The sequence below is a fragment of the Dromiciops gliroides genome, chromosome 2 (assembly GCF_019393635.1).
Source record: "Dromiciops gliroides isolate mDroGli1 chromosome 2, mDroGli1.pri, whole genome shotgun sequence".
Lineage (NCBI taxonomy): Eukaryota > Metazoa > Chordata > Mammalia > Microbiotheria > Microbiotheriidae > Dromiciops > Dromiciops gliroides.
In genome coordinates, this window is record NC_057862.1 from 55,135,745 (window position 1) to 55,161,543 (window position 25,799).

The 25,799-nt window shown below is 43.1% G+C and overlaps 2 protein-coding genes across 11 annotated transcripts in view; one reads left to right on the forward strand and one right to left on the reverse strand.

Moving 5' to 3' along the window:
* Positions 1–1,863: 1,863 nt before the first annotated feature.
* LOC122738332 (dual specificity protein phosphatase 13-like) lies at positions 1,864–11,904 on the reverse strand. 9 transcript variants are annotated; one of them, XM_043980381.1, is made up of 5 exons: positions 11,677–11,903; positions 10,279–10,496; positions 8,920–9,136; positions 2,550–2,770; positions 1,864–2,108 (listed from the first exon to the last, which is right to left on the reverse strand). In XM_043980381.1, exons 1-5 carry the CDS (start codon positions 11,835–11,837, stop codon positions 1,864–1,866), a joined length of 1,062 nt encoding a protein of 353 aa, XP_043836316.1. In that variant the 5' UTR covers positions 11,838–11,903. The 9 variants fall into 9 exon arrangements, 3 of the variants coding, with proteins under 3 accessions (XP_043836316.1, XP_043836317.1, XP_043836318.1); XR_006354636.1 differs by lacking the exon at positions 1,864–2,108 and adding an exon at positions 3,367–3,547 and having other exon boundaries at positions 2,632–2,770; positions 11,677–11,901; XM_043980382.1 differs by lacking the exon at positions 2,550–2,770 and having other exon boundaries at positions 11,677–11,904.
* A 2,997-nt stretch (positions 11,905–14,901) lies between these two features.
* SAMD8 (sterile alpha motif domain containing 8) overlaps positions 14,902–25,799 on the forward strand; it is a 53,215-nt gene continuing 42,317 nt past the window's right edge. For both annotated transcript variants that reach the window (XM_043988223.1, XM_043988224.1), the window contains exon 1: positions 14,902–15,132. In XM_043988223.1, the coding sequence (XP_043844158.1) occupies positions 14,953–15,132 (180 nt within the window). In that variant the 5' untranslated portion in view covers positions 14,902–14,952. The remainder of the gene's footprint in view (positions 15,133–25,799) is intronic.

Here is a 25,799-nt window from a genome sequence, read left to right on the forward strand (position 1 = left end):
GATAACATTTGTAAAGCACTTAGCATGGTGCCTTGCACATAGTAGGTACTATAGAAATGCTTTTATATATATATACATACACACACGTATGTACATACATACATATGTATGTGTATACACACACGTATGGTATATATCTATACATGTATATACATATACACACATATATAGATATGGTGTCTATATATATATTTGATTGATAGATGATAGATAGATATGGTAGATATTATAGATAGATATGGTAGATAGATGATATAGCTAGATGGATGGATAGATATGGTAGATGTGGTAGATAGATAGATAGATAGATAGATAGATAGATAGATAGATAGATAGATAGATAGATAGATAGATAGATAGATAGATATGGTAGATATGGTAGATAGATAAATGATAGATATGGTAGGTAGGTAGATAGATGATAGATATGGTAGGTAGGTAGATAGATGTGGTAGATAGATGATAGATAGATACATAGATACATAGATAGCTGGATAGATAGATATGGTAAATAGATGATAGACAGATAGATAGATAGATAGATAGATAGATAGATAGATAGATAGATAGATAGATAGATAGATAGATAGATAGATAGATAGGTAGATAGATAGATAGGTAGGTAGATAGATAGATAGATAGATAGATAGATAGATAGATAGATAGATAGATAGATAGATAGATAGATATGGTTGATAGATGTGGCAGAGAGACAGAAATGGTAGATAGATAGATGGATAGATGAATAGATAGATAGATAGATAGATAGATAGATAGAGATAGATAGATAGATAGATAGATAGATAGATAGATAGATAGATAGATAGATAGATGATAGATAGATAGATAGATAGATAGATAGATAGATAGATAGATAGATAGATAGATAGATAGATAGATAGATAAATGATAGATATGGTAGGTAGGTAGATAGATGATAGATATGGTAGATAGATAAATGATAGATATGGTAGGTAGGTAGATAGATAGATGTGGTAGATAGATGATAGATAGATAGATACATAGATAGCTGGATAGATAGATATGGTAAATAGATGATAGACAGATAGATAGATAGGTAGATAGATAGATAGATAGGTAGGTAGGTAGATAGATAGATAGATAGATAGATAGATAGATAGATAGATAGATAGATAGATAGATATGGTTGATAGATGTGGCAGAGAGACAGAAATGGTAGATAGATAGATGGATAGATGATAGATAGATAGATGGATAGATAGATAGATAGATATGGTATGCATATATAAATGCCTTCTTTCTTCAGAGAGTTGACTCAATTCACCCCTAGGATGCCAGGCCACAGGGAAGAGCAGTAGAAAGGACCCTGGGAGGATTTTGCCAGAAAATGAAGTCCAGTTCCTTGGACTCTACTTTGCAGAAGCAAGATGTCCCTTCTGTAAGAACCTATTACCCATAATTCTGTGCAGGTGGAGGATGGGCCACTGTTTTCAACCTAGAGTTCAGAGAAGTGGCAATTGGGGAGCGCTTGTACAGAGGAAGGCCTCCTGCAAATTTCCTGGACCCTGAGCAGAAATTCAGTTGTAACCTGAACCTGCTTGGAGGTCTTCACATCTCCAACCCACTGGAACCTTTGGAAAATCCCCAAAGAACCTTGGGAAAGTTCTCCTATCCCACATCACAGTGTCCCTCTGCCATCTTGATCCCTGCAAGCTTCAGCCTTCATAGGCAGATATGGGAACACTTTTAACTAAGGACAAAGTCTTAGCCTTCAGATCTGCACCCATGCAATCCATTCTTAAGGGAGGATAATGCCTTTGGCAGAGTTTTTAAACCTAGTGAAATGTCAGTAAAGCTTTGTTTTTTTACAAAATGATTCTTTTATTTTCTCTGCAGAGTGGTAGGTGGTATCAGCCTCTCCCTGCTCCCTCTATGCTGCTCCTGGCTAAGTTCTAGGTCCAGGTCACGCAGCTGGGAGAGGAACCCCCGATTGGGGCAGATGTTTCGATGGACACTTACTGTCCTCAGGGCTTCCACCAGGGTCAGCTGCCTCTTGAGCATCAGAAAGGCAAGTACCAGGGTAGCGGAGCGGCTGAGCCCCATGGCACAGTGGACAAGCACCTTCCCTGAGAAGAATCAAAGGATCAGAAATTTAGAACCGGAAGAGACCTTTGAGGCCACCATGTACATTTTACAGATAAGGAACCAAGGCCAAGAGAGATTAAGCGACTTCCCGAGGGTTATGAAGCTAGTAAGTATCTAAGGTTGGAATTGAACTCTGGTTTTCTTGACACCAAATCCAATACACCATGCCTTGAAGATGGGGAATGGAGAACACTCTCCATAAAGGGAAAGACAAAGAAGAGTCCCTGATCTATTTTACAGGCTGGGCAGCCCAATATAACAGAAAATCAGGGGCACTTATGGGTCTTAAACCCCAGGTCTTAGGGTCCTAGAACCCTAGAATGACTCCTGTTCCTGATCATCTTTCCATGATCCTGAGTATGGGGTGGGGGTGGGGTGCTTGGGCAAAGGAGAAAGGTCTTCCCGCTAGGCTGCCCTCTTACCTCCTGGGGTATCCAGTGCTTTCTGGATGAAGTTCGCTGCCTCATGGAAAAAGGCACTGAGGTCAAAGGCAGGGTCATCAAAAGCCTGTATTCCATGGTAGGTCACAGGTAAGTGACAATAAAAACTGGGTCCTGTAGACACACCCAACCTGCCATGGGCAGCATTGAGGATGTGAGTGATTCCTTGGCTCTGCAGCATTTTGAGATTCCTGGCAGCCCATCTGTGGTGAGGAAGGAAGCCCAAGAGACGCAAAGCTGCTACAGGGTCATTTGGCAATGGGCATCCAATAACTGGGAGCCTGACCCAGCCTCAACCTCAACAGTTCCCAATCCTAATTCTTAGCCTAACCCACATCCAAAACTGAAACCTTCTAGGCATAACCAAAACCCTAACATACTTCCCAAACCCCAATCTCAATTCTTTTTTTTAAGTGAGGTAATTGGGGTTAAGTGACTTGCCTAGGGTCACACAGCTAGTAATTGTTAAGTGTCTGAGGCCAGATTTGAACTCAGGTCCTCTTGAATCCAGGGCTGGTACTCTATCCACTGTACCACCTAGCTGCCCCCCCCCCAATCTCAATTCTAATCTAGAACCTAACTCTAGCCTCAACTTCTACCTATAATACAGGCCCATGGCTCATTCTCTAGGGTTTGGGATGGGATTCAGACCTTCAACTAGTTTAATATTCTCTATGGCCTCTCCAGGGGCAGCCTCAGATCCCTCCCAGTTTGGGTCCTAGGATGAATGATTTGGGTCAGGATGGGAAATCGGGGGATGGGGGGGGAGGTTGAGGGAGAATGGGCAGAGATATCTTACGAATCTCCCACGTGGATGTTAGGCCAGACTTCATCCATGTGGTTCCCAGGCCCTCTTTGAGTCCAGAGGAGTCGATACAGGTCATCTATCTCTGGTGTCTTATCTCTGACCTTGTGAAACATCTTCCCACCTACCTGACCCCACTGGGGAGTGCTCTAGTAAGGGTGGAGTCCAAAGGGACCTTGAAATAAGGACAAGAAAAGATGGCAGGGAGTAGGAAGGAGATAAGTGTAGAGGAAGTAGAGACAGCAAGAGAGTAAGTTGTTGCGGTGCCTGCTTTCCCTAGGGAAATATGAACCTACTTACATGAGGTGTGGGTGGTGCTATGGGAGGGACACTGGGGGGACAGCCTAAGTATCCCCTTGATTTCCTTGAAATTGGGTTGTTGGACTTTAGTGGGCTGATGGTGGAGCAGGGATCCCTCATCTTTTCACAAAGATGTCATAGATGCAGCATCACAAAATAGGAAGAGTCCCTAATCCTTCAAGACCCCAAGCCTATCTCTTTGGCTCCAGACACCCTACCTTAACCAGCTTTTTTCTCTTCCTGCTTCTTTTCTTTTTCCTCTTCCCTTTTCTCTTCCTCCCCTTTCCATGTAGAGCAGGCTCATTTTTAAGCTTCTTTTTCATCCAAAAAGTCACTTTAGCCCCTGACCCATTCCCCCTTAAGGGACTCAAAGATTTAGCTCCCTGAGAAGCACTCCACACTAGACTGCCTTCACATCTCTGAGTCCTAAATGGAAACAATGGAAAAAGAAGTTTAAATTCCTTCCTTCTGTAACGATTGGAATGACGCCCCCTGCTGGAGACTTACTGTAGAAGAGTTCCACCCATGAAGTGAAGGTTTTTGAGGGCAAGACCAGGAGTCTTTTCTTTGGCGTCAGGAAGTGACGCAGGCTAGTGGGAGGAGGAAGGAAGAGACTGGGCTCAGTCTCACACTCTCTTTCCTGGGGATGCTGGTGGAGAAGGCAGCTAGAAATGCGTTCTCCCTTTAATAGATAGGAAGCTAGGCCTTTTTTTCTCTCTGTATCAAATTCTTATTCTCCTGAATAAATGCCTAAAAGTCTAACTCTTGCTAAAGCTTATAATTTATTGGCGACCACTCATTAGATATTTTAGACAGACTAGCTAGAATTTTAGCCCTTAACAGAGAGAAAGAAAGGCCTTCATTTAAGTGAAAAACTTCTGCAATTCATTGTCAGTTTCTGACTCTCACTTCCATTGAAGAGGTAGAACACTCTGGGTGTTACCTTATGCTGTTGACCACAGTTGATATATCGGTTTGTTTTGTGTTTTAAGTGTTGTTGTTACAAGGATAGAAAATGAATGTGACATAAAAGCAAAAGTCTATTTGTAGATCAGCCACCTCTAGTAACCTTTTTTTTTTTTTCTGGGGAAAAAAAAAGAAAAAAGGGTTAAAGTTGTGAAATAGCCACTTGACTCTTAGTTGAGTCATCCAGGCTCTTATTACCAAAGTCCAACCAGATTTAGTCATAACCCAAAGGAGAGAGCCCCAAGGCTGGCCTGGTAGAATAATCTATTTCTGAAGAAACTCAGTCCTTACTTCCTCACTTCCCTGATTGTTTGTTTGCCTGACCTCCAACACAGTCAGGGAGGAGTCAGTTTCTACAGAGAGGAATCTAGCACTCATTTGATAGAAAGAAGATTGTAGTAGGAGTCAAAAAAATATGACTTCTAGACCTAGTTTTTCCACTGACTAGCTGTGTGGCTGTGGATAAGTCATTTAACTTCTCTGGGCCTCAATTTTCTCTTTTGTTGGAAAAAAAGTGTGTGTGGGGGGGGAATTGAATTTTATGACCTCTAAGGAAAGTCACTTCCTGAAGTCTAATCTTCTATGTCTGGGTGACTTCAGCACCAAGTGCACTTAGGATACCCTGAGATCATAGCATCACAGAATTTGAGAGTTGAGAGTGAACTTGTCAGCCATCTAGTACAACCCCAACATGAAGTATAATTTACCCAAATAGTAATCTAGCCTCCACTTGAAGGTCTACAGGGAGGGAAAACCTACTCCCTCTTGAAGCTCCCCATTCCACATTGGCACAGCTTTCATGTTAGGAAGTTCTTTCTGAGATCAAGCCCAAATTGGTCCTTGGCCCTTTGAGATCAAACAGAATAAATGAAATTCTTCCTCCACAAAACCAGCCTTCAAACATTTGAAAGTACATATCGGAGGGCAGCTAGATGGCGCAGTGGTAAAGCACCAGCCCTGGATTCAGGAGTACCTGAGTTCAAATCCGGCCTCAGACACTTGACACTTGCTAGCTGTGTGACCCTGGGCAAGTCACTTGACCCTCATTGCCCTGCAAAAAACAAAAAAACAAAACAAAAAAAAACCAAAAGAAAGTACATATGGGAGGGAGGGGCAGCTAGGGGAGCCGTGGATAAAGCACTGGCCCTTGATTCAGGAGGACCTGAGTTCAAATCCAGCCTCAGACACTTGACACTTACTAGCTGTGTGACCCTGGGCAAGTCACTTAAATGTTCCTCCCCATTTTCTTTAACCAATCCCCATAGGACACAGATTCATGGCTTTTGGCCATTCTTGGGTGCCATGATTGCTCTCTTCTGGACACTGTATCTTACCAACAATCTTCTTAAAGGGAGGGATCCAGAACTGAGCATAATACATCAGCTGATGACTGATAAGAGCTAAGTACAGTGGCACCATCATCCCCCTATTCCTGGAAGGTGTGCCCCTCTTAATGCAACCCGAGATTACATTTTCAGTTTCTGCATCATCCTCATATGGAACTTGTGGTTCGCTAAAACCCCTACATCTTTTTCAGAACAAATGCCATCTAGCTATGTGCCCCTCCCATTTCATAATTGTGAAGTTGCCCTTTGGTACCCAAAGGAATGACTTTTATCCTGATTGCATTTCATCTCATTAGATTCAGCATGAGATCTTTGTTGATCCTAACTCATCAATCAGTTTATTGTCTGGCTCTCTCAGTTTCCTGTCTTCATCAAATTTGGTGGGCTGTTAAAGATGCAAGTCACCCTTTTAGAAAAATATATATTAAAAAGCACAAGGCCAAGCATACATCCCTGGGGGACACAGAGACCTCTTGGCACATCATCATTGAACCATTAACGTCTCCTCTCTGAATCCAGCCATTCAACCAGGTGGGAATCAATCTATATTATGAGTGAATCTATATCTCTTTATCTTCTCTATAAGAATAGGAGATTTCAAACTCTGCTAAAATCTAGATAAATTTAACCACAGCATTACCCTCATATGCTAGTTTAACAATCTTATCAAAAGAGGAAATGAAGTTAGTCTGGCTTGACCTGTTCTTGATAAAGCCACTCTGGCTTTTTATAATCATCTCTTGCCTCTCTAGAGATTCAATGAACATATCTTTACTGATTCATGCTGGAATTTTCCCAAATTGAAGAACTGAAGGGTGGCTCCCTGAGCAGGTTTTAAAGTTCAGGCTTGGGGGGCGGGGTATGTTCCCTTACTCATAGGACCATCCATTTAGAACTTTAGGGTTCATCAAATTAAACCCCTTCACATTTACAGATGTAAATGTAAATTTACCCAGGAGCAGAGGTTCAGCATGTACAAAGGCTAATAAAAGTCTAGGCAGAATTCAAACCCAGCTCTTTCTGATTCTAATTGCAGCATACTACTAGGAGTCAAGTTCTACACCTGGCTTTGCTTTGGGCTGCCTCTCTTATGTCACCCATATGGTGGTTCACATCCCCTCTCTCCACCCCTGCTACCAAACCAATCCATTTAGTGGCTGCTGCAGTCGCTAAGTCTCTGAACTCCAAGACAGGAGAGTTTATCCCTTCCTTTTAGCAGTTGGGGATGGAAACAAAACCCAGAGCTCAGTACAAAAGTGCTGTAGAAAGGCTTAGGAAGAACGGTGGTCAAGAGCGGCTGGCCGACTTCTTTCTGTAGCACACACAGGTAGCAGGAATATGGGTCATTTTCTGTCTTGAGATTAGACGGAAGCATGAACTGGATGACTAACCACAGGAAGTATGAACAACTGGAGGTGGCAAATGGAGGGATGACATGTCCTGCTCTGGAGATCTCAGAATCTTGTTCTAGGCTGGGAGTAATCCAGCAGCGAAAAGGGGTTTGGCTCCAGACGATGGCCTCAAGAAAATCGACCATATTCTCTGGTCCAGGGAAACTTGGCGATCAGGGCCAGGCTCATCAAACTCTGAGGGGATCATTTCATAATGTGTAGCTTCCTTTGTCTCCATTTCTGGGTAAGTAGATGGGGTAAGGGACCATTTAGCTTGAAGTCCCTGCCCAAAGAGTAGGGCTCCCTCTGAGAGTGTGTGTGTGTGTGTGTGTGTGTGTGTGTGTGTGTGTGTGTGTGTGTGTGTGAGAGAGAGAGAGAGAGAGGAGGCGTGTGGACATATGTGTAAAGCTGGAAGATCTTAGGTAGGGGGGCCCATCAGAGGTAGGGGAATGAAAGTGAGGGAGACCCCAGAAGCTCTGGCCTTGCTTCTTCAATCTGGGAAATAGTTCTACTTCATTCCTAGCATAAACACACACTCCTACAGCTTCCATCGTGGGTGATGAGGGCATGGCTGGCAGGTTGAATGGGGAGCCAAAATGGTGGCAGATGGCCTGGAATTGAGTGTGAACTCTTGGTTTGATGGGTCTTGGTGGAAGTTGGGGTGGAGATGGAGATTACGGCTAGGACTTGATGACCGCAGGGAGCTGGCGGGTGGTTTCCTTGGCCCCTTCCTCATCCCTACCCCTTGGCTGCCTTTAGGGGAAGGAAGAAGGGCCTGGCCCAAAAGAGTTAGGAAACTACCAAGCTTCCTTGTCCACACCTCCTACCCACACACATACCTTTCTTCATCATCTCCCCCCACCCACCCTATCTTGTATTCTCTCTTCCTTCCTCCCACCAAATTTCATCCAGCCCTCTAGGGAAGAACAGAGAAGCAGTATCTTCCAGAAGGGATGACTAAGTGTGGAGGTCTCCTTAAGCTGAGAAACATGGGAAACTTGAGGAATTAGTAGATAGCAGAGAGTAGACCACAGACCCCTACACATTCCTTTTGTTTGGTTGTTTTTTGTTTTGGTTTGTTTTTTTGGTAAGACAATTGGGGTTAAGTGACTTGCCCAGGGTCACATAGCTAGTTAAGTGTGAAGTGTCTGCAGCGGGATTTGAACTCAGATCCTTCTGACTCCAGGGCTGGTGTTCTCTCCACTGCGCCACCTAGCTGCCTTACTGGTATCCCCAACTATTCTCTGCAGGTCTGTTACTTGAGTCAGGAACCCTTCCACTCCCCTCCTATCCCCTGCTGGCAAGGAAGAGGAGGCACATTCCAATCACCTAGCACCCTGGGGCAGCCAGCACCAGGAGCCATACCAACCTGTTCCGGATGATAGACCAATCCTGGCCAAAGACAGAAGGTGCTTCCTTCCTAACCCTCCTCCACCCCAAACCAGCCCCGGCCTTGCAGAGACAGAAACCTCCTTTTCGGTGATACTGCTTCTGTCTGCTGTCCTATTCTCTTCCAGAGGGCAGAGCGAAGGTGAGAATGTCACCTTGTAGATGAGGCCTGAAAGTCTCCCCCTGCTCCCTGAAGCTGCTTGTCCAGCTGGCACAGCTGCCTGAGGAAGCCAGAATTGGGGAAGATCCAACGGTGTTGCTTCACGGAACTCACAGCCTGCAGCAGAGTTAGCCCTTGTCTCAGCATGAGGTAAGCCAAGACCAGAGTGGCTGAGCGGCTGACCCCCACCACACAGTGAACTAGCACCTTGGCTGGAGAAATAAGCAAGAGGGAGACGGGTGGTGAGAAGCCACAGGGGAGGCCTCAAGCCCCTCATACACTTACTAGAAATTTAATCACTCACTACTCCCAAAGGAACTGGGGGGAGGGGGGTATTGCCCCTGGTGGTAATAACAGCAGCTCACATTTCTGTTGCCCAGCTAGGAGCACAAGTTAGGAGTGTTTTCAGTGTCCCCACCTTACAGATAAAGAAGCAGAGTCGAAGTGAATTCCCCAAGGCCACAGGGCTCATAGGTTAAACCCAGGCTTCCTGACTTCAGATCCAGTGGGTCTCTTTTCCATTACAAGGACATAGTACAAAAATCTTGGGAGGCCCGGAGGCAATCCTTGTCCCAACCCTATCTAAGGCCACCTGTGTGAGTGTTTGCGACTCCCCTTCTCCTGTCTGGTCCTCATGGTCCTTATCTCAGCAAAGGGTAAAGTTGCTTAGCCTGCCCTGCATTCCAGGTGAAGACAGGCTTGAGATAATTACATGCGAAAATGTCTCAAAGAGTTTAAAGGGCCTGCAGATGTGAGCCATCATTATCCTCAATCCCATTGCACAGATAAGGAAACTGAGGCTCAGAAAATGGTGACACATGAAGAAAAAAGAGTGGAGGTCAGAGAGCTAAGTGAACTGAGAATTGTAGAAGGAGCAGAGACTGCCCCCAACCCTTTCCTTGGCTTCTCCAGTTTCTTTTTTTTTTTTTTAGTGAGACAATTGGGGTTAAGTGACTTGCCCAGGGTCACATAGCTAGTAAGTGTCAAGTGTCTGAGGTCAGATTTGAACTCAGGTATTCCTGAATCCAGGGCCAGTGCTTTATTCACTGCACCACCTAGCTGCCTCTCCAGTTTCTTTTATTGACTTTTCCCTCCTCTCTCCCACCTTAGCTTCCTCATGAGGAATATAAATGGAAATCTGGCTTGAAGACTAAATCACTCTGGAGTTCCTCATTGCAGTGGGGGATTTCTTAAAGCCTGCTATTTCTTGGTTGGAGGGAGTTTACTGCTGATTCTGGGCTATCCCAGGCGGGCAGGAGAGAAAGGGGAAATGAAGGACCAATTTCTGAGATGGGATGGCACACCAGGGAGGAGAGAAAAGCTCACCCATCCATTCCCAACCCCAGTTTCGTACCCCCAGGTGTGAGGAGGGCGTTGTGGATAAAATCAGCAGAGGAAGAAAAGTAGGCACTGATGTTGAAGTCAGGGAGGTCATGGGCAGGCACCCCCAAGTAGCTCACGCAGCAGCCATAGAAGTCAGGTCCTCCCTGGCAGTAAAGCCCCCCGTGGGCTGCATTCAGCACATGAGTGATGCCCAGTTTCCACAGTTCAAAGCGATTGTTTGCTGTGGCCCTGGAGGAAGACAAGGACAGATAGACAGGATGGCTGGTGGGTTGATTCCAGGCTGTCTACCTTAAGGATGTGGTGGTGGGAAACATCTGGAACGAGGCTTTGAATGGCTATTCGGAGAAGTACAAATCCCCAGGCTTCTGTTACTGAACTGGTCATCTGGAAGAACACTGTGATCTAAAGAAAATAACACTCACCAAGCCCAAGCCTGGGGTCATTGTCCTCATCTCTCTCCTTGGGCCCTTCCTGACTCTTCCCTGTTGCTGGCCCCTGAACCTCCCCCTCTCATCCCAACACATATTTCTCCTTTGGGGTAATGTGGAGCCAGGTTTGGGGGACCTCCTTTGCTACCTGGGGTCTTTAGTTTCACTGGGCCCAGACCTTGGGCAGAGAAGAAAGAGGGAAGATTCTTGACTTTCCTTCTCCACTCCCCACATTTCATGTACTTCCCTTGAGGCCTTCTTTCATTTTATCTGCAAATCTTATTTGCAAATTACCTTTTGGATCCGAAGCTTTAAAGATTCTCCTTGGCCCCAGCTCCCACTCTCATTCTTTTTTGTTTTGTTTTTTGCGGGGCAATGGGGGTTAAGTGACTTGCCCAGGGTCACACAGCTAGTAAGTGTCAAGTGTCTGAGGGCGGATTTGAACGCAGGTCCTCCTGAATCCAGGGCCGGTGCTTTATCCACTGTGCCACCTGCCCGCCCCTACCCACTCTCATTCTGAGCCAAGAGGAGGGAGGGAATGGGCTGAAATAAGCTGAGATGAACCACCTGTAGGTCCAAGCCATTGCCCACTCCAACTCCATGTCTTGTCTTTCACCCAAATCCCCGTTACTCTCTCCATCTTCTATCCCCTAAGCCTTCCTGACCACAGGCTTGTCATTTGTTCTGAGTTGCTGAGAAACCTCTGGAATCTACACAAAACTCCTGCCTTCTAGGCCCAGTATTTTTCTTTTCCTCTAGGAATGCTAAGTGCTCTCATTGTTCCACCTTATGGTAGTCCCTAGGAACTATTCCCCCCTCCCCCCACCACAATCTTGCCAATTCTAATTACAGACTCTGTATGCCCCTTCCACCCCTTGCTGTAAAGACTTCCTAAACAGAACCGGTTTCCTCCCTTTCCTCTCTCTCTCCCTCCCTCTAACTTCCCAACTGATTTTTCTTATCCGAAAACGACCACTCACGCATCTCCTATGAAGAGATTAGGCCAAACTTCATCCACATGGCTGCAGGAAACCTTCCCTGTCTTCAGGAGTTGCTCTACTTCAGAGACCCTAGAGCAGGGAGCATCAGTATTAGCTGTCTCAGCTTTGATCTCCCTTAGAGAGACTTTTTCCCCAGACATCAGCAGGAGAGACCTTAGCCTGTCTTGGAGAAACCCAGGGTATGCCTATATTTGTGTGGGAGTCTAGGTCCTAGAACTTGTGCCTTCCCTCACTCAGGTATCATTTTTCCTTTCCAGAGACTGGCAGGGACAGGTGGGGCAGCAGTGAGTGACTCAGCAAGGCACAGTGGCCTTGAGAGAGAAAAGTCACTTTTCCTTCCTGATGAACTCCCAATGCTTTCCTCCCCCCAAATCCCAACATCCATTAACTTTCTCTTCTCCTTTCTTTGCCTCTTCCCAACATCCCTGAAGAGCAAAGAGGTTAATGTGCTGCGGCCGGGGTGCATTAGGGACAAAGCTCTCACTGTAGGCCAGTGTATTCAGCAGTGCCTTCCTCTTGGAAATTAATTCTAGGCCCAGATTTGGAGATGTGAGTTAGGGGAATGAGCAAAGATAGATTCAGGAAGGCAAAATATCTTGTTTCATATTCTAATCCAGACCAGGCAGATAATCTTATTAATCAGTTATGCCTATCCTGAGAAGGCCATGCTACAAGACAGAGGGACCTTGGTATCTGCTATCCTTTGAAAGGACAAATGAACCCCATTAACTCATGACTCCTGAGGGAAGACCTCCTATGGGTCCAGTCCTCTGCGAGACACTATGGGGGGGGGGGTTTTTTTAAATTATTGTGGCTACTGTATTTTATAAATTAATTGATTGCTATTTCTATATTAATGGCTATTGCACCTGTTTTGGCAGTAAGCATATATTATTAATTAATATCATATATACAATAAAGAATTGACTGCGTGGCAGTTAGCACAAGCAGAAGAAAAGCCCCAAACCAATGTGGTCTCTCAGAGAGACAGCATGTGATCTCAAAGAGAGTTCAGAAGACCTCCAAAACCCACCCTGTTCTAAGAGAAGAGTAAGCACCAACAGAGCCTCAGACCCTGATGTGGTCAAGGGTTTTATTCTCTTTTGGTACACTGATCTAAGCTAATTGGTTTGCATCATTCAATTCCAATTCCAATTCAATTGACTTGACTTGAAGATGGTCCAAATTAAAATGAACTCTACCCAATGACATAATGGAAGAGACCTTCCCAGAAGGGTAAAAGCTAAATCCAGTATCTAGGTGTGGTTTAATCCCATCAATTCACTGAGCTAGACAGAAGAATAATCTTCATTTCTTTTGTTCCTTTGGGTTTGTCCCAGACTAGATTTGAACTTCCTCGAGAACTAGACTTTCTGGAGTGGGGGGAGAAAGGATTGAAACTGATCTCTGGGTCCCTCCAAGAAATTCATTATTAATAATTATTTTCTCACAGGGGACATCGAAGAAATATAAGACACAAGCTTACCACCATCACAGATTGTAAAACTATCACAAAACAAAACAAAAAACCAACAACTCTATCACACACTGCTTCAGTGACCAGTGGCATAGATGGGGCATGTCTGCCTTGTGAATAGAATCAGAGAAGGTTCCTGAAGTTCTAGTGAATCTCAAGCTTTTCTCAGGCACTCCAATCACATAAGTAGCCAAGTTGTGGGGACTGGGCAGAATTTTTCAGTGGTGGAAGCTGTGGAAATGGACAGATTTTAGCAAAGGTAATGGAAAAGAGCATCCCAAGTGGACAGAGGATTGAGCAAAGGACATGCAAATAAAATAGTCTCTGTTTCTCAGTTTTTCTGTTGTTTTCTAATCTGTAAAACGAGAGGTGTGGATTAGAATCCTTCTAGTTTGAAATCTAATGAGCTGCTATGGATCTGGCACTAGTGTTGGAATTGGAGAGTCTGAGGAAGAGATGACAACACAAAATTGGGTCTGGAGACTTTTGAGCATAGGCAAGAGGGGGGATCTGTCCTTGGACACCTAAAGCTCCATTTGCCATGGATGACCCGGAGGCAGGATTTCTTTGATATGTTCTCTTGGCAAGAGGCTTCCATGATTTTTGTCCTGTGCTTACTGTGAAGAGGTAATGACTGATTCCTGGTGGGTGGGGGAGTTTCTCAGCCATTTTCTGCTCTGAATCGTAACAATGTTAAACATGGGAAGGAAGCTTAGAGCTTGAGGCCCAAATGACCTGCTCTGTAGACATCCCATGTGTGCAGAGAAAGAAGCTTGGTTCCCAGCATTCTCCATCTCCTCACCCACACCTTCTACAGCTAAGTGTGGAAGGGTTTAGAATGCTGGGCCTGAAGTCAGAAAGACCAAGAGTTCAAATGTGACATTGGACCCTAGCCTTATGACCCTAGGCAAATCACTTAATCTCTATCTCCCTTTTTCCTGAAATGTAAAATGCAGATATTGACAGCTTTCTACCTTGTCTGGTAGTAATTGTAAGGATCAAATAAGATACTTGGTAAGGCTTAGCAAGCATGGTGCCCGGCAAACGTGTTTTCTATAAATGCCGATCCCCTTCCCTCACTCCCACCCCCAACTACTCAGCTGAGGCCAGGCAGAGCCTGTGGGCATCTGTGCCCAGGGATAATAATATCTCACATTTATACAGTACTTTAAAGTTCTCAACATGTTCTCATATATTATTTCATCTGAGTCAACACCTCATACCATTATCATTATATCCCCGTTTTACAGATGAAGAAACTGAAGGTTCAAGAGGTTTGGTGACTTGCCCGTGGCCCCACGGCTAGCAACAGAGGTGTGCTTCGAATCCAGGTAATCCGGACTCAGTTTAGTCCAGCCCCCAATCTACCGTCCCGCGGGGGAGCTGGCCAGAGGAGGCTCCCTATTGCTAAGTGTTTTCAGGGCCACAGCAACAGCAGCAGGAAAACCCACGCCTCCTGGAGGGTGGCCTTCAGCCTCGGCCCCGCCCCCTGACCGTAGCCCCGCCCACGGCCCCATTGGCTCCTCCCCCTCCTTTATTTCCCCACCCTCATCCCCTCCTCGGCTAGGGCCCTGGGCCCCAGGCCCTGACGCATGCGTACTCTCCCCGCTTCCCTCTTTCTCCTCCCTTCGCTTCCCCTCCCTCCATTCTCGCGCCCTTTCCGGACTTGGCCCCGCCTCGCTGCCAGCCTAGACCACGCCCCCCGAAGCAGTTCCGGTTCGGGCGGGCGCAGCCGCGGGCGCTGCCGCGGGCGCTGCGGTGCCCGAGGCCCCAATGTGATGCTCACGCCCAGCCGCCCCTCTTCTCCAGCTCCGCCTTCGCCCCCGCCCCCGCTAGAGGCCCCCAGCCCCGACTCTGGCCCGAGGGACCTCCAGGACAGCGACAGTGACGGCAGCTGTTGCAGCTGGGAGAAGAACTCCTGTCTAAGGTGTCGGAGGAGCCCGGCCGGCCCGGCCCAGGTGAGACTCGGACCCGAGCCTGAGGGGAAGTGGGGGAGGAGGTCCGGGCCCCGGGGCGAGCCTCCCCTCCCCCCACCACATACCCCGCGGGGCTTGGGGGCCGAGGTGCTAGGTGGCCGGGGCGACCCTTTGAGGGGGGGAGTGAGAGGCGGGGGTGGGGGCGCTTGCGTGTGAGTGAGTGTGCGAGAAGAGGTGGGTATGTGCGTGTATCTGCTCTGGGCGGGCGCGCGTGTGTGTGTCCGCTGTGGCTTGTGGGGGGGTGTGAGGGGCTATGTCTGGAGGGTGTGTGTGTGTGTGTGTGTGTGTGTGAGTGTGTGAGGTGTGTGCATGCGTGTGAGTTGTCCTGTGTGCTTTGGGTGTGGGGTGTGTCTCGATGTAGTTTGTGTATGTTTGTGTTTGAGGTGTGTGCATGTGTGTTTCGTGGGGAGGGTCTGTGTCAGGCGTGTGCATACGTGAGTGTATTGTTCGGTGTGTTTTGTGTGTGGGGTGTCTGATGTCGCTCTGAGGTGTGTACATGTAAGTGTGTGTCTTTAAGAATGTGTGTCTGATGTGTTTCATGTTGGGGGAAGTCTATGTCTGAGATGTGTGCATGCGTGATTGTGTTGTGTCTCTGTGTCCTGTATGGTTTACATGTGGTATGTGTGCGTGTGTGGGGCTCGTGTGTCTGAGGTATGTGAACTTGACTGTGCCTTGAGGGTATGTGTCTGGTGTGATTTTTTTGGGGGGAGGAGTCTGTGTCCGAGTGTGTGTCAGTGGCTAAGGTGTGTGCATACATGAATGTTATGTGTGATTTGTGTGGGGGGGTCTATGTTTGAGGTAGGTGTGTATGTGTTGTGTGTCAGTGTGAGATGTGTGTGTATGTGGTTTGTGTGGGGGGTGCATTGTCTAATGTGTGTTGCAGATATATGCCACACGTACATGTGTCTGGTGTGATCGTGGGGGTGTCTAAGGTGTGTACACACGTGTGTGCAGGTGCTGGCATTGCCCACTGGGGACAATCCAGAGCTCTGGGCAATCTAGTTAGATCAGAGGAGCTGCTTGGAGAGGGGCAAACTAGATAAACTGCTGGGCTCTCCCAGACTGATCTGAGTGACCTCTTCCCAGTACATTTCCTGAGATTTGTGTGATTCCCCTGCATGGTCTCAGCCCTGAGGCTCCCTACCCCACAATGTCCTTTGGGGCTCTTGGTGCCCATACCGCCATCCCTTCTCTCCCTACTTTTCTCCCATGCAGAAGGTACATAATAAAATGTTTGTTGAAATGAAATGTATGATCAGGCAACATTTTGCTTATATATTGAGGGATTTTCATGGTTTTGTCCTCTCTGAACCTTAAAGAGGTAAAAGCCTTGCATTTGAATGATTGGGCTCTTTTTGTAGGGAGGAGATTAAAGAATTGGAAAGGGTGGGTGGGTGGGTGAGTGAGTGACTTTCCTGATCCTCCCTCACTCCTTACAAGAAATTCTGGAGTAGTAAATCTTGTAGAGAAAAATGTCTTAATTTCTTCTTTCAGTAACAGTTTTCTTGCTCATTGAATTGTTTATCTGAAGTGTTTGAGGGGTTTAGGTTTTATAAATACTTAGTTTTGACTGACTGAATTTACCACAGTGTAAGAGTTTGTTCAGTACAGATCTGTGCAAGGCTAATGTGGATTGAAGTGGTAAGCCTGTAACAACCTTATGAGAAATCCATATATGAAATGCTAATGGTGGGAGCTTCCCATGTTCTCTCTGGATCATAAGACACCCCCCCCCTCCCCTCCCCCCAGGCCACAGACTATTGCCAATTCTCAAGCAATTGAATTATGTTTTAGTAAAATTTGTAGTGCTATAGGGTGCTGAGTCTGAAGTCAGGAAAACTCATCTTCCCAAGTTCAAATTTGTCCTCAGGGGGCAGCTAGGTGGCGCAGTGGATAAAGCACACAGGCCCTGGATTCAGGAGGACCTGAGTTCAAATTCGATCTCAGACACTTGACACTTACGTGTGACCCTGGGCAAGTCATTTAACCCCCATTGCCCTGCAAAAAAAAAAAAATTTGTCCTCAGACATTTACTTAGGTGTATGACCATGGACAAATCACTTAACTCTATTTGCCTCAGTTTCCTCATCTGTAAGATGAGCTGGAGAATGGCAAACCACTCCAGTATCTTTGCTAAGAAAACCCCAAATGGGGTCACCAAGAGTTGGACACAACCGAAAAGTGACTTTAAAAAAATAAGGAAGCTATTTTAAGTTTGTTGCTAACAAAGACAGGTGGGTACCTTAATGTTTTTTATAGGAGACAGCATAATACCAAGATGTTGTACTTGAGCCAAGAAAAAAAATGGTTCAGTGAGACATTATAGTAGGAAATGAATGATATTCTTTATAAGTTTTCTGCCCTGCAAAATGTTAATGTTTCATCCAGCCTTTTATTTTAAAGGTCCAAAGTCACATGATTTATTCTACCTATATTACTTTTATTCTGATTATGTGTGGTACTGGATATCTTATTGATTGGTTATCTTTATGTAATCCATGTTTTAAGCACATTCTGCCAGAGACTGGGATCCCTACTTAAACTGATAAGAAAACAGCTTATTGATTTAGAGAAATTCTTAAATACGAAGAAACTATGACATAGCAATGTTTCTAATTCTGTAAATAACCTAGTTGGTGGGTAGACACACTGTGGGTTTGTCTTTGGATACTCAGTTCAGTTAGCCAACAATTTTATAAAGGCAAAATGAAAAAATGAACTGTTTGATTCGACATTTTATCTTAGGTTGTCGAAAGAGCAACTTGTTTGTTTTTAGTTATGGAACCAATAAGGAAAATCTTTAATTTTAAAAGTGTAGGGGGCAGCTAGGTAGCACAGTGGATAGAGCACTGGCTCTGGAGTACCTGAGTTCAAATCCGGCCTCAGACACTTAACACTTACTAGCTGTGTGACCTTGGGCAAGTCACTTAACCCCAATTGCCTCATTTAAAAAAAAAATAAACAAAAGTGTAAGTGTAACAAGCATTCCATTTGGGTAGCATGTTGATGTTAAAGAGAGCTCAGTTAAGTACCTATTATATTGCTGTAAGCCATCTTATAAAATTGACTTCAATGGTTTGATTTTTAAAGTGTCCAATAAGCATTACTTAAAATTTCAGAACATGTTTTTAGTGATTGTGATGATTTATATAGTGTTTATTTTGAGCTTGAACTTCCATATTATTTTTGTGTGTGTGTGTGTGGGTGCAATGAGGGTTAAGTGACTTGTCCAGGGTCATACAGCTAGTATGTGTCAAGTGTCTGAGGCTGGATTTGAACTCAGGTCCTCCTGAATCCAGGGCCAGTACTCTATCTACTGTGCCACCTAGCTGCCCCCAGATGTTATTTTAATAGAAATAATTATGAGTTCTGTTTAGTCCATGAAGAAATTGCATGTTATTCTGGGGTGTATGGGGTGTTCAGGAGGACTAGCACCTCTGGTATGAAGGCTTTCCAGGCCCTTTTCAGGGCTGCTCATCTATCTTTGGTGTCCATCAGATTCATCCAGCTCTTACCTGTGGCTCCAAGCTGTCATTTGTAATGAGCACACCCTGGTAAAACCATTGGGCCAAGCCAGGTTGAGAGTAACTGATAGGCTTCAACCCCATCAGTGAGTTAGGGGATTTCTACCTCAAGCATGTGAAGACTTCCCTGGGCGGAATAGGCAGATGATGACTTTGTTCCAACAGCTATTAAGGGGGCTTCTCAAGCAGGCTGTGTGGAGAGCTTAGAGCTTGGTCAGGCATCAAAGATGCCAAGGCCATCTACTACATCGCTGGCCATTGACTTTCATCCGGCCACTGGACTTCTGTGACACCTCACTTATATCCAATTCACAGTGGGGTCAAGACATCATACTTATGATGTCATTGGTCCTCTTTGAAAATGGAAGGACAAAGAATGATATTGCTAGGCACGGTGTTAACAAAACTAGGTATACAAAGAAAGGCGAAATACAATTCCTGCCCTTGACCTCACAATCTAGTGGGAGAGGCAACATGCAAATAAATATGTATAAACGAGTTGTATACAGTCTAAGTAGGAAGTAATGAACAGAGAGAAGGCACTAGAATTAAGAGGGATCTAGAAAGTCCTCCTATAGAATGTAAGATTTTAGCTGGGACTTAAAGGAAGCCAGGAGGCATTATTGACATTAATATCAGCACACCCAATTATCCAGCTCCTTTTATTTGCTGTACCAAATTTCAGACACTTAGTTGTAGTGGAAGTAAGCTTTATGGGTAGACTAATAAAGACTAATATTTCACACAAAGGATCTGTTTTTAAGATTTTACATTGTGGCAGTGATTAGAAACCCTCAATACTTTTCAAAACAATCATAGTTGATACAGGTGGTAACTTTCTACAGAATTTTTCAGGGATCAGAATTTGGGGGGGACGACAATGAGGGTTAAGTGACTTGCCCAGGGTCACACATCGAGTAAATGTCTAGTGTCTGGGGTCGGATTTGAACTCAGGTCTTCCTAAATCCAGGGCTAGTGCTTTATCCACTGCTCCACCTAGCTGCCCCCCAGGGATCAGAATATTGACCAGTTTTTGTGTTTTGTTTTTTTTTTAACTTTAATCAGAGATGTTATCATGAGATTCCTTGTTAGTCTTATAAGGGAAGCCATAGATTTAACTAAGTCAAAGTTTCTTAGTTTTTCTACCAAGGTTTTTTTCTCCAAGCCTGATCTGGGGTGGTAGTTTGGTGTCGATGGCTACAGTAGGGTTTATAATCTAGTTTATCTTCCTCATGTATTTAACCACTTTGAATTTGCTTCTACAATATGAAGTTCATTTCTGTAGTTTAGCATCTTCTTTGTTGTTGACCAACATTTGTGAATATATGAATGCAAGTTAACATTGTACCAAAACATTGTATCAAGAATTCATATCCAGGGGCAACTAGGTGGCACAGTGGATAGAGCACCGGCCCTGGAGTCAGGAGGACCTGAGTTCAAATTTGGCCTCAGACACTTGACACTTACCAGCTGTGTGACCATGGGCAAGTCGCTTAACCCCAATTGCCTCACCAAAAAAAAAAAAAAAAGGACCTATGGATCTACTTTGTGTAGAGGATAATAAAACAAGGTGTTTAAATTCCTTTAGTAGTTTGAAGTGTTAGATAATCATTTTAGCTTGTCTCCAAAATAATTGATTTTCAAAAAATTTAAAGCTATTTTTTCTTCTTCTTACACATCCATTATTGTTTGTGAATAAGATCATTGTATCTGCTCAATTTTTATCCAGTTTTGGTTGGATACAGTTTTTTTGTTTTTTGGGGTTTTTTTGTTCTTTGAAAACTAATTTTTCCCCCTTTTTTTTGAAACCTTGCTTCCCTCTAAGGGTATGATGTCACATGTCAAGGGGTAACAGTAGGACAAGAACATAAATAGCCACTTGACCAGAGATTTCAGCATGACTGACTTTTTTTGTTAAAAGCCCCGTGACTCTCCTGACCTTGAGAGATCAGGAAGTTATTTGAAAATAAGAAAATATGGGTCAGGCATCTATGTAGAAGGCACTTCTGAAAATATAGCCCTAATTTTTGCCTATCTGTCTTTATATTTAGTGGTTTGGTGAATGAGTCTCTGATGGTTTGGGAATGTATACTGATCTCCCTTTTAGTCCATCTCCAATTCTTTTTCCTTTCTGTAGAGCCTTCCTTGGGACTTTTAGATCTATAGTGAATTTTGAAAAGTAACTTTTCTGCCTAACTTCTAGGATGAGTGAGTTCATAATTTACAGTTGAAAGTGCCTACATAACTGTTGCATCACAGAATTCAATATGGGGCAGTATGAGACTTAGATCCTAGCTAGGAAGATTACTTATTAGAATTTGAACTCAGGTCCTTCTGAATCCGGGTCTGGTGTTTTATCCACTGTGCCACCTAGCTGCCCCCTTGCTTATATTTTAAATTCCACTCACATAATAGCTTTGAGTTGTAGTTTTGAATTTGCAGGGTATTGATAAGAAATAATTTTAGTATGTGTTTTGAGAGACTACTTGATTGTTCCTTGTATATTTTTACAGTTAAAAAAATTCCTTGGGTGGGGGTGAGGGAGGAGAACTGTGGATGCTATTGATTTAGAATCTTCCTGTGCATTGCATTGCATAGCATTACATTACATTACAGTACATTACATTACTCAAAATCTAAACTCTTAAAAAACATTCCTAGCTCTGTAGCCACTTTAAGATTTGGAAATACCTGTGAGTCAGCTAAATAGATCTTGTCATTGGAATTTAATTAAATCCATACCAGTTTCCTTAATAGTATTGGCAAGAAAGATGCAGATTGCCAGAACTATACATTAAAGCTGGATCTAAGTCCAGTACAACATTTTCATGGTATCATAATAGGATTTGCCATTTTGAGTCAGCTTTTCATTCTCCATTAAGGCCTGGTTGATTTCTGGTTGTAGCATATTTAAGAATAGCGATTTTGGGGCAGCTAGGTGGCGCAGTGGATAAAGCACCAGCCCTGGAATCAGGAGTACCTGAGTTCAAATCTGGTCTCAGACACTTAACACTTACTAGCTGTGTAAGAATAGTGATTTCATTTATAAGCATACCTAACCTCCAGTGTCCAAATTTTAATTTAGTGATTTGAATACCTGATAATTGAGTATAGTCTTAATCCCAGTTATTCGGATTCCTAAATGTTTTAGGAATGTGTGGGTAGCTGGTTTTTCAAGGATAGGGTATGTTCAGAGTTCTGTTAATCTTCTATTCCCTTTTTAATTCTGTGGTTTTTTCTGTCAGTTTTTATAAATATACTAAATGTAAACCATACCTTGAGTTCAATAAGAAAGTAAAGTGCCTATTTTGAGAACACTTTTAAAAGCAAAAGTATGATATATAGAAAAACACATAAAATACTTAGCTTATAGGAGTGATTTATCCATCAACAAATCTTAATAGTAAATTGAGAGTTCTTAACCTGTTGTGATTTGTAAACTAAAAAAATTTATAGCTGTAGTTCAGTAGACTTGGTTTCCTTTGTAATATTGCATATCTTATTTTATACATTTAAAAACGTGATTCTGAGGAGTCTGTAGGCTTCACCAGACTGCCAAAAGAGAGGTTCAAAAAGTTTCGGAGCCCTTGCTCTGAAGTGAAGAATCAATGTGAAGAACAAGCCTGGATACACCCAAAAGAGTAAACTGACCCACACTCATGATTGGTCACGAACACTGAACATAAACAACATGATTTATCACTTGACCTGTTGTTACTATCAGTGCCCTACAATATAGTTCAGACTTTCTGTCCTCGGTTAGAACTGTGTGTTTTCCTTGACTTCCTTTTATCTGTAAACTGGCAGAATTGACTCCCTCCCATGTCCTTATTCAGTAGACTTGAAAAATTAGGTAACTTCCAAAGTCTGCTGAAGCATTGTAACCAATATGATTTCCTCCTAGGAAATTAGTTACCTTATTAATTCTTACATAATTGTTTTTTCCTTTTTCTTTTTTAGCTTTGTACGCTGACCAAATACGCAGGGTTCCTGGGACCTTTTTGCTCTAGGACATTATTACTTTCTCACTATATGGTTATTAATGAATTATTTCATCAAATGTTTTTAGAAAAGTTTCGGGGGGGGGGGTGCAGCTAGGCAGCTCAGTGGATAGAACGCTGGCCCTGGAGTCAGGCAGTCCTGAGTTCAAATCCAGCCTCATACACTTGACACTAGCTGTGTGACCCTGGACAAGTCACTTGACCCCAATTGCCTTACCAAAAAAGAAAAGAAAAGAAAAGTTTCTAGGAACAGAAAATACTTTGTTGGACATCTGCACTGCAGTTAAATAAAGTAATCTTTAGGTGACAAGGACTGAATTTGGGACTCAGGAACCCTGGGTTTAGGTAGTGTACCACGTTTTGTCAAGGCAGTCTCTTAACCACTTAACCTTTCTGTTCCTAAGTTTCTTTATCTGTTAAATTGGAATAGAGTCACTTCCAGCCCTTTGATTCGGTATGTGTGTGTATATGAGTGTGTTTATGCACATATTCTTACGCACTTAAATGCAGAGATGAAAGAACTTGTTGCAGATAGGTGTACTATATAATGAAAATAATTTGAGTGTCTATAAGGTGATTTTACAGTCTTTATGTCTGAGGAATATGGAATATTACTGGAATAGCTTCTTCACTTTAATTATATCCTCTGTATTATAAAGACTGCCTAATGATGTTCTGAGAATCACTTTGCTCTCATGTGGTTGGTCTAATTAACCAAAATGGGAATTGTCTGTATCTCTTAGTGCCTTAGTTGTCACTTTAAACAGTTTTGCAACTTGTCACAAAATTATTTGATTTTTCCCTGTCACCTCTATATCCAATTATTATTAGCCAAGATGGCATCTCTGTTTTTATAATACCTCTCTTATATTCCAGTTCTCTTCTTTTCACTCCTATCACCCTATTTAGGACTTTTCTTTCCTATTACTTAGATACTTCATAGTAGCTTCCTAACCAATGTCCTTGCCTCTGGTGTCTTCCCCCTGGTAGCTGGTTAATCCTCCCAAACTCTCATTATGTCATTCATTTTACTGCACAAAAAAAATCTTCAGTTGTTCCTCAATACTGATTAAATAAAACTTGGATCCCTTTGCCATATGGGACCTTCTGTAACTTCGCTTCAGTGTAACCTTTCCAGCCTCTCATGTATCCTAAGCAGCAGATAAATTAGATTACTCATCAGATCCTTGAACTGTTCAATATTTTTCCCAACTCCAACACTATTTCTTATACCTGGCATGCCTTCCCTACTTTCCTCTCCTTTTTCTAATCTGGGCCTCTTAAAATCCTGAAGACTATGAGCTCCGTAAAGATAGGAACCATATTTTACCTGGATATTGTCTCCACTCTAGCATGGGGCTTTTCTCATAAAACACACTTGATGAATGATGAATTGAAATCGAGTTGAAGACTTGAAAGGCCTGGCTCCAATGTCATCTCTATGAAACTTTCCCTGATGCCTCCAAACTATATAGTAAAGTGATCTCTCCTCTGAACCCTCTTAGTACTTCACATTTTTTATACAATCTAGTACACCCTACTTTGCATTGTTTGTTTATGTGTCTTTCTCCTTATAATAGATAGGGCACTTCTTTTTAAAAGCACTTTGTTTACAGTAAACCTATTAAGTACTAGTATTCCCATTTTATATATGAGGAAATTAAGACTCAGAGTTGACTTAGGGAGTCATAGGAAATAGCAGAGCTAAGACTTCAACACAAGCCTTGTGACTTCTTAGTCCTGGGGGTGGGAGCCCCACACAATCTTATTATTTTTGTATCCCTATCAGGCCTTGCACAAAATAAATGCTTAATGTTATCTAAGTGATAGCCCAAGACTGGTTGGCTTTGGGGCCATCAACCACCAATAAAGTCAACAAGACTTTGCTGATAATAAGGTAATTGTAATGTGCTTAAGACAGTTCCTGGCTCATAGTAGGTGCTTAGTAAATGATTGTTTCCTTCCTCTTCCACTTTTTGTTTTCTTTTATGATGGTAAGTGATCTGTCTGTATTATCTGGTTAAAATTTTCTAAGCCTTTCTTATATAAAACACATTTTGAAACTTTATTCTTACCTAATATGTCGTTTTCTGCATCATTTAATCAATATTACTGTAGTACTATTGTGGTGTTCATTTAGTTTATGTTAAATTAGCTTGTTCTTTTGAAAGTTAATTTTTCTATTGGAAAGATTATGTAAGAACCTGGTTAATATTTGAAATATTTAAAAAGTGATTTTAAAATGTGTACTTTTCCTATCCATTTAAAGATATTGTGAAAATGGGTACCTTGATTTACTTTGAATCCACCCTCCCCCTTCAATTATTCAGGTAACCAGAACAACTGTCTTCACCTACAGTCCTTTGCCTTTTGAGTGACCAAGAGTAAACCCAGCTGGATGTGCAGGGAATTAGTAACTCTGAAGCCAATCAAAGACTTATATGATTGCTGGTTGTAATCCTAGTTACTTTGTCCTCCACAATATCTATCATATTCAAGGCATCTGATCGTTTAATGTAGAAGCTGCTAAATCTTGTGTTATCCTGACTGTGGCTCCAGAGTACTTGAATTGTTTCTTTCTAGCTGCTTGCAGTATTTTCTTCTTCATCTGGGAGCTCTGGAATTTGGCTATAATATTCCTGGAAGTTTTCATTTTGGGATCTTTTTCAGGAGGTGACCCGTGAATTCTTTCAATTTCTATTTTACCCTCTGGTTCTAGAATAGCAGAGGGCAGTTTTTCCTAACAATTTCTTGGAAGATAATGTCTAGGCTCTTTTTTTGATCATGGCTTTCAGGTGGTCCAATAATTTTCAAATTATCTCTCCTGGATCTATTTTCCAGGTCAGTTATTTTTCCAGTGAGATATTTCACCTTGCCCTCTATTTTTTCATTCTTTTGGTTTTGTTTTATTGTTTCCTGATTTCTCATAAAGTCATTAGTTTTCAGTGGCTCACTCTTAATTTTTAAGGAGTTATTTTCTTCAGCAAGCTTTTGTAATTCCTTTTCCATTTGGAAAAAGAATTACAACTTTGGAATAATCCTTTTTCATTTTGAAGAAATTTCATCAAGACTTTGAACTTCATTGCCCAACTTCCTAAGGATAACTGCTAATGAACAGATGATT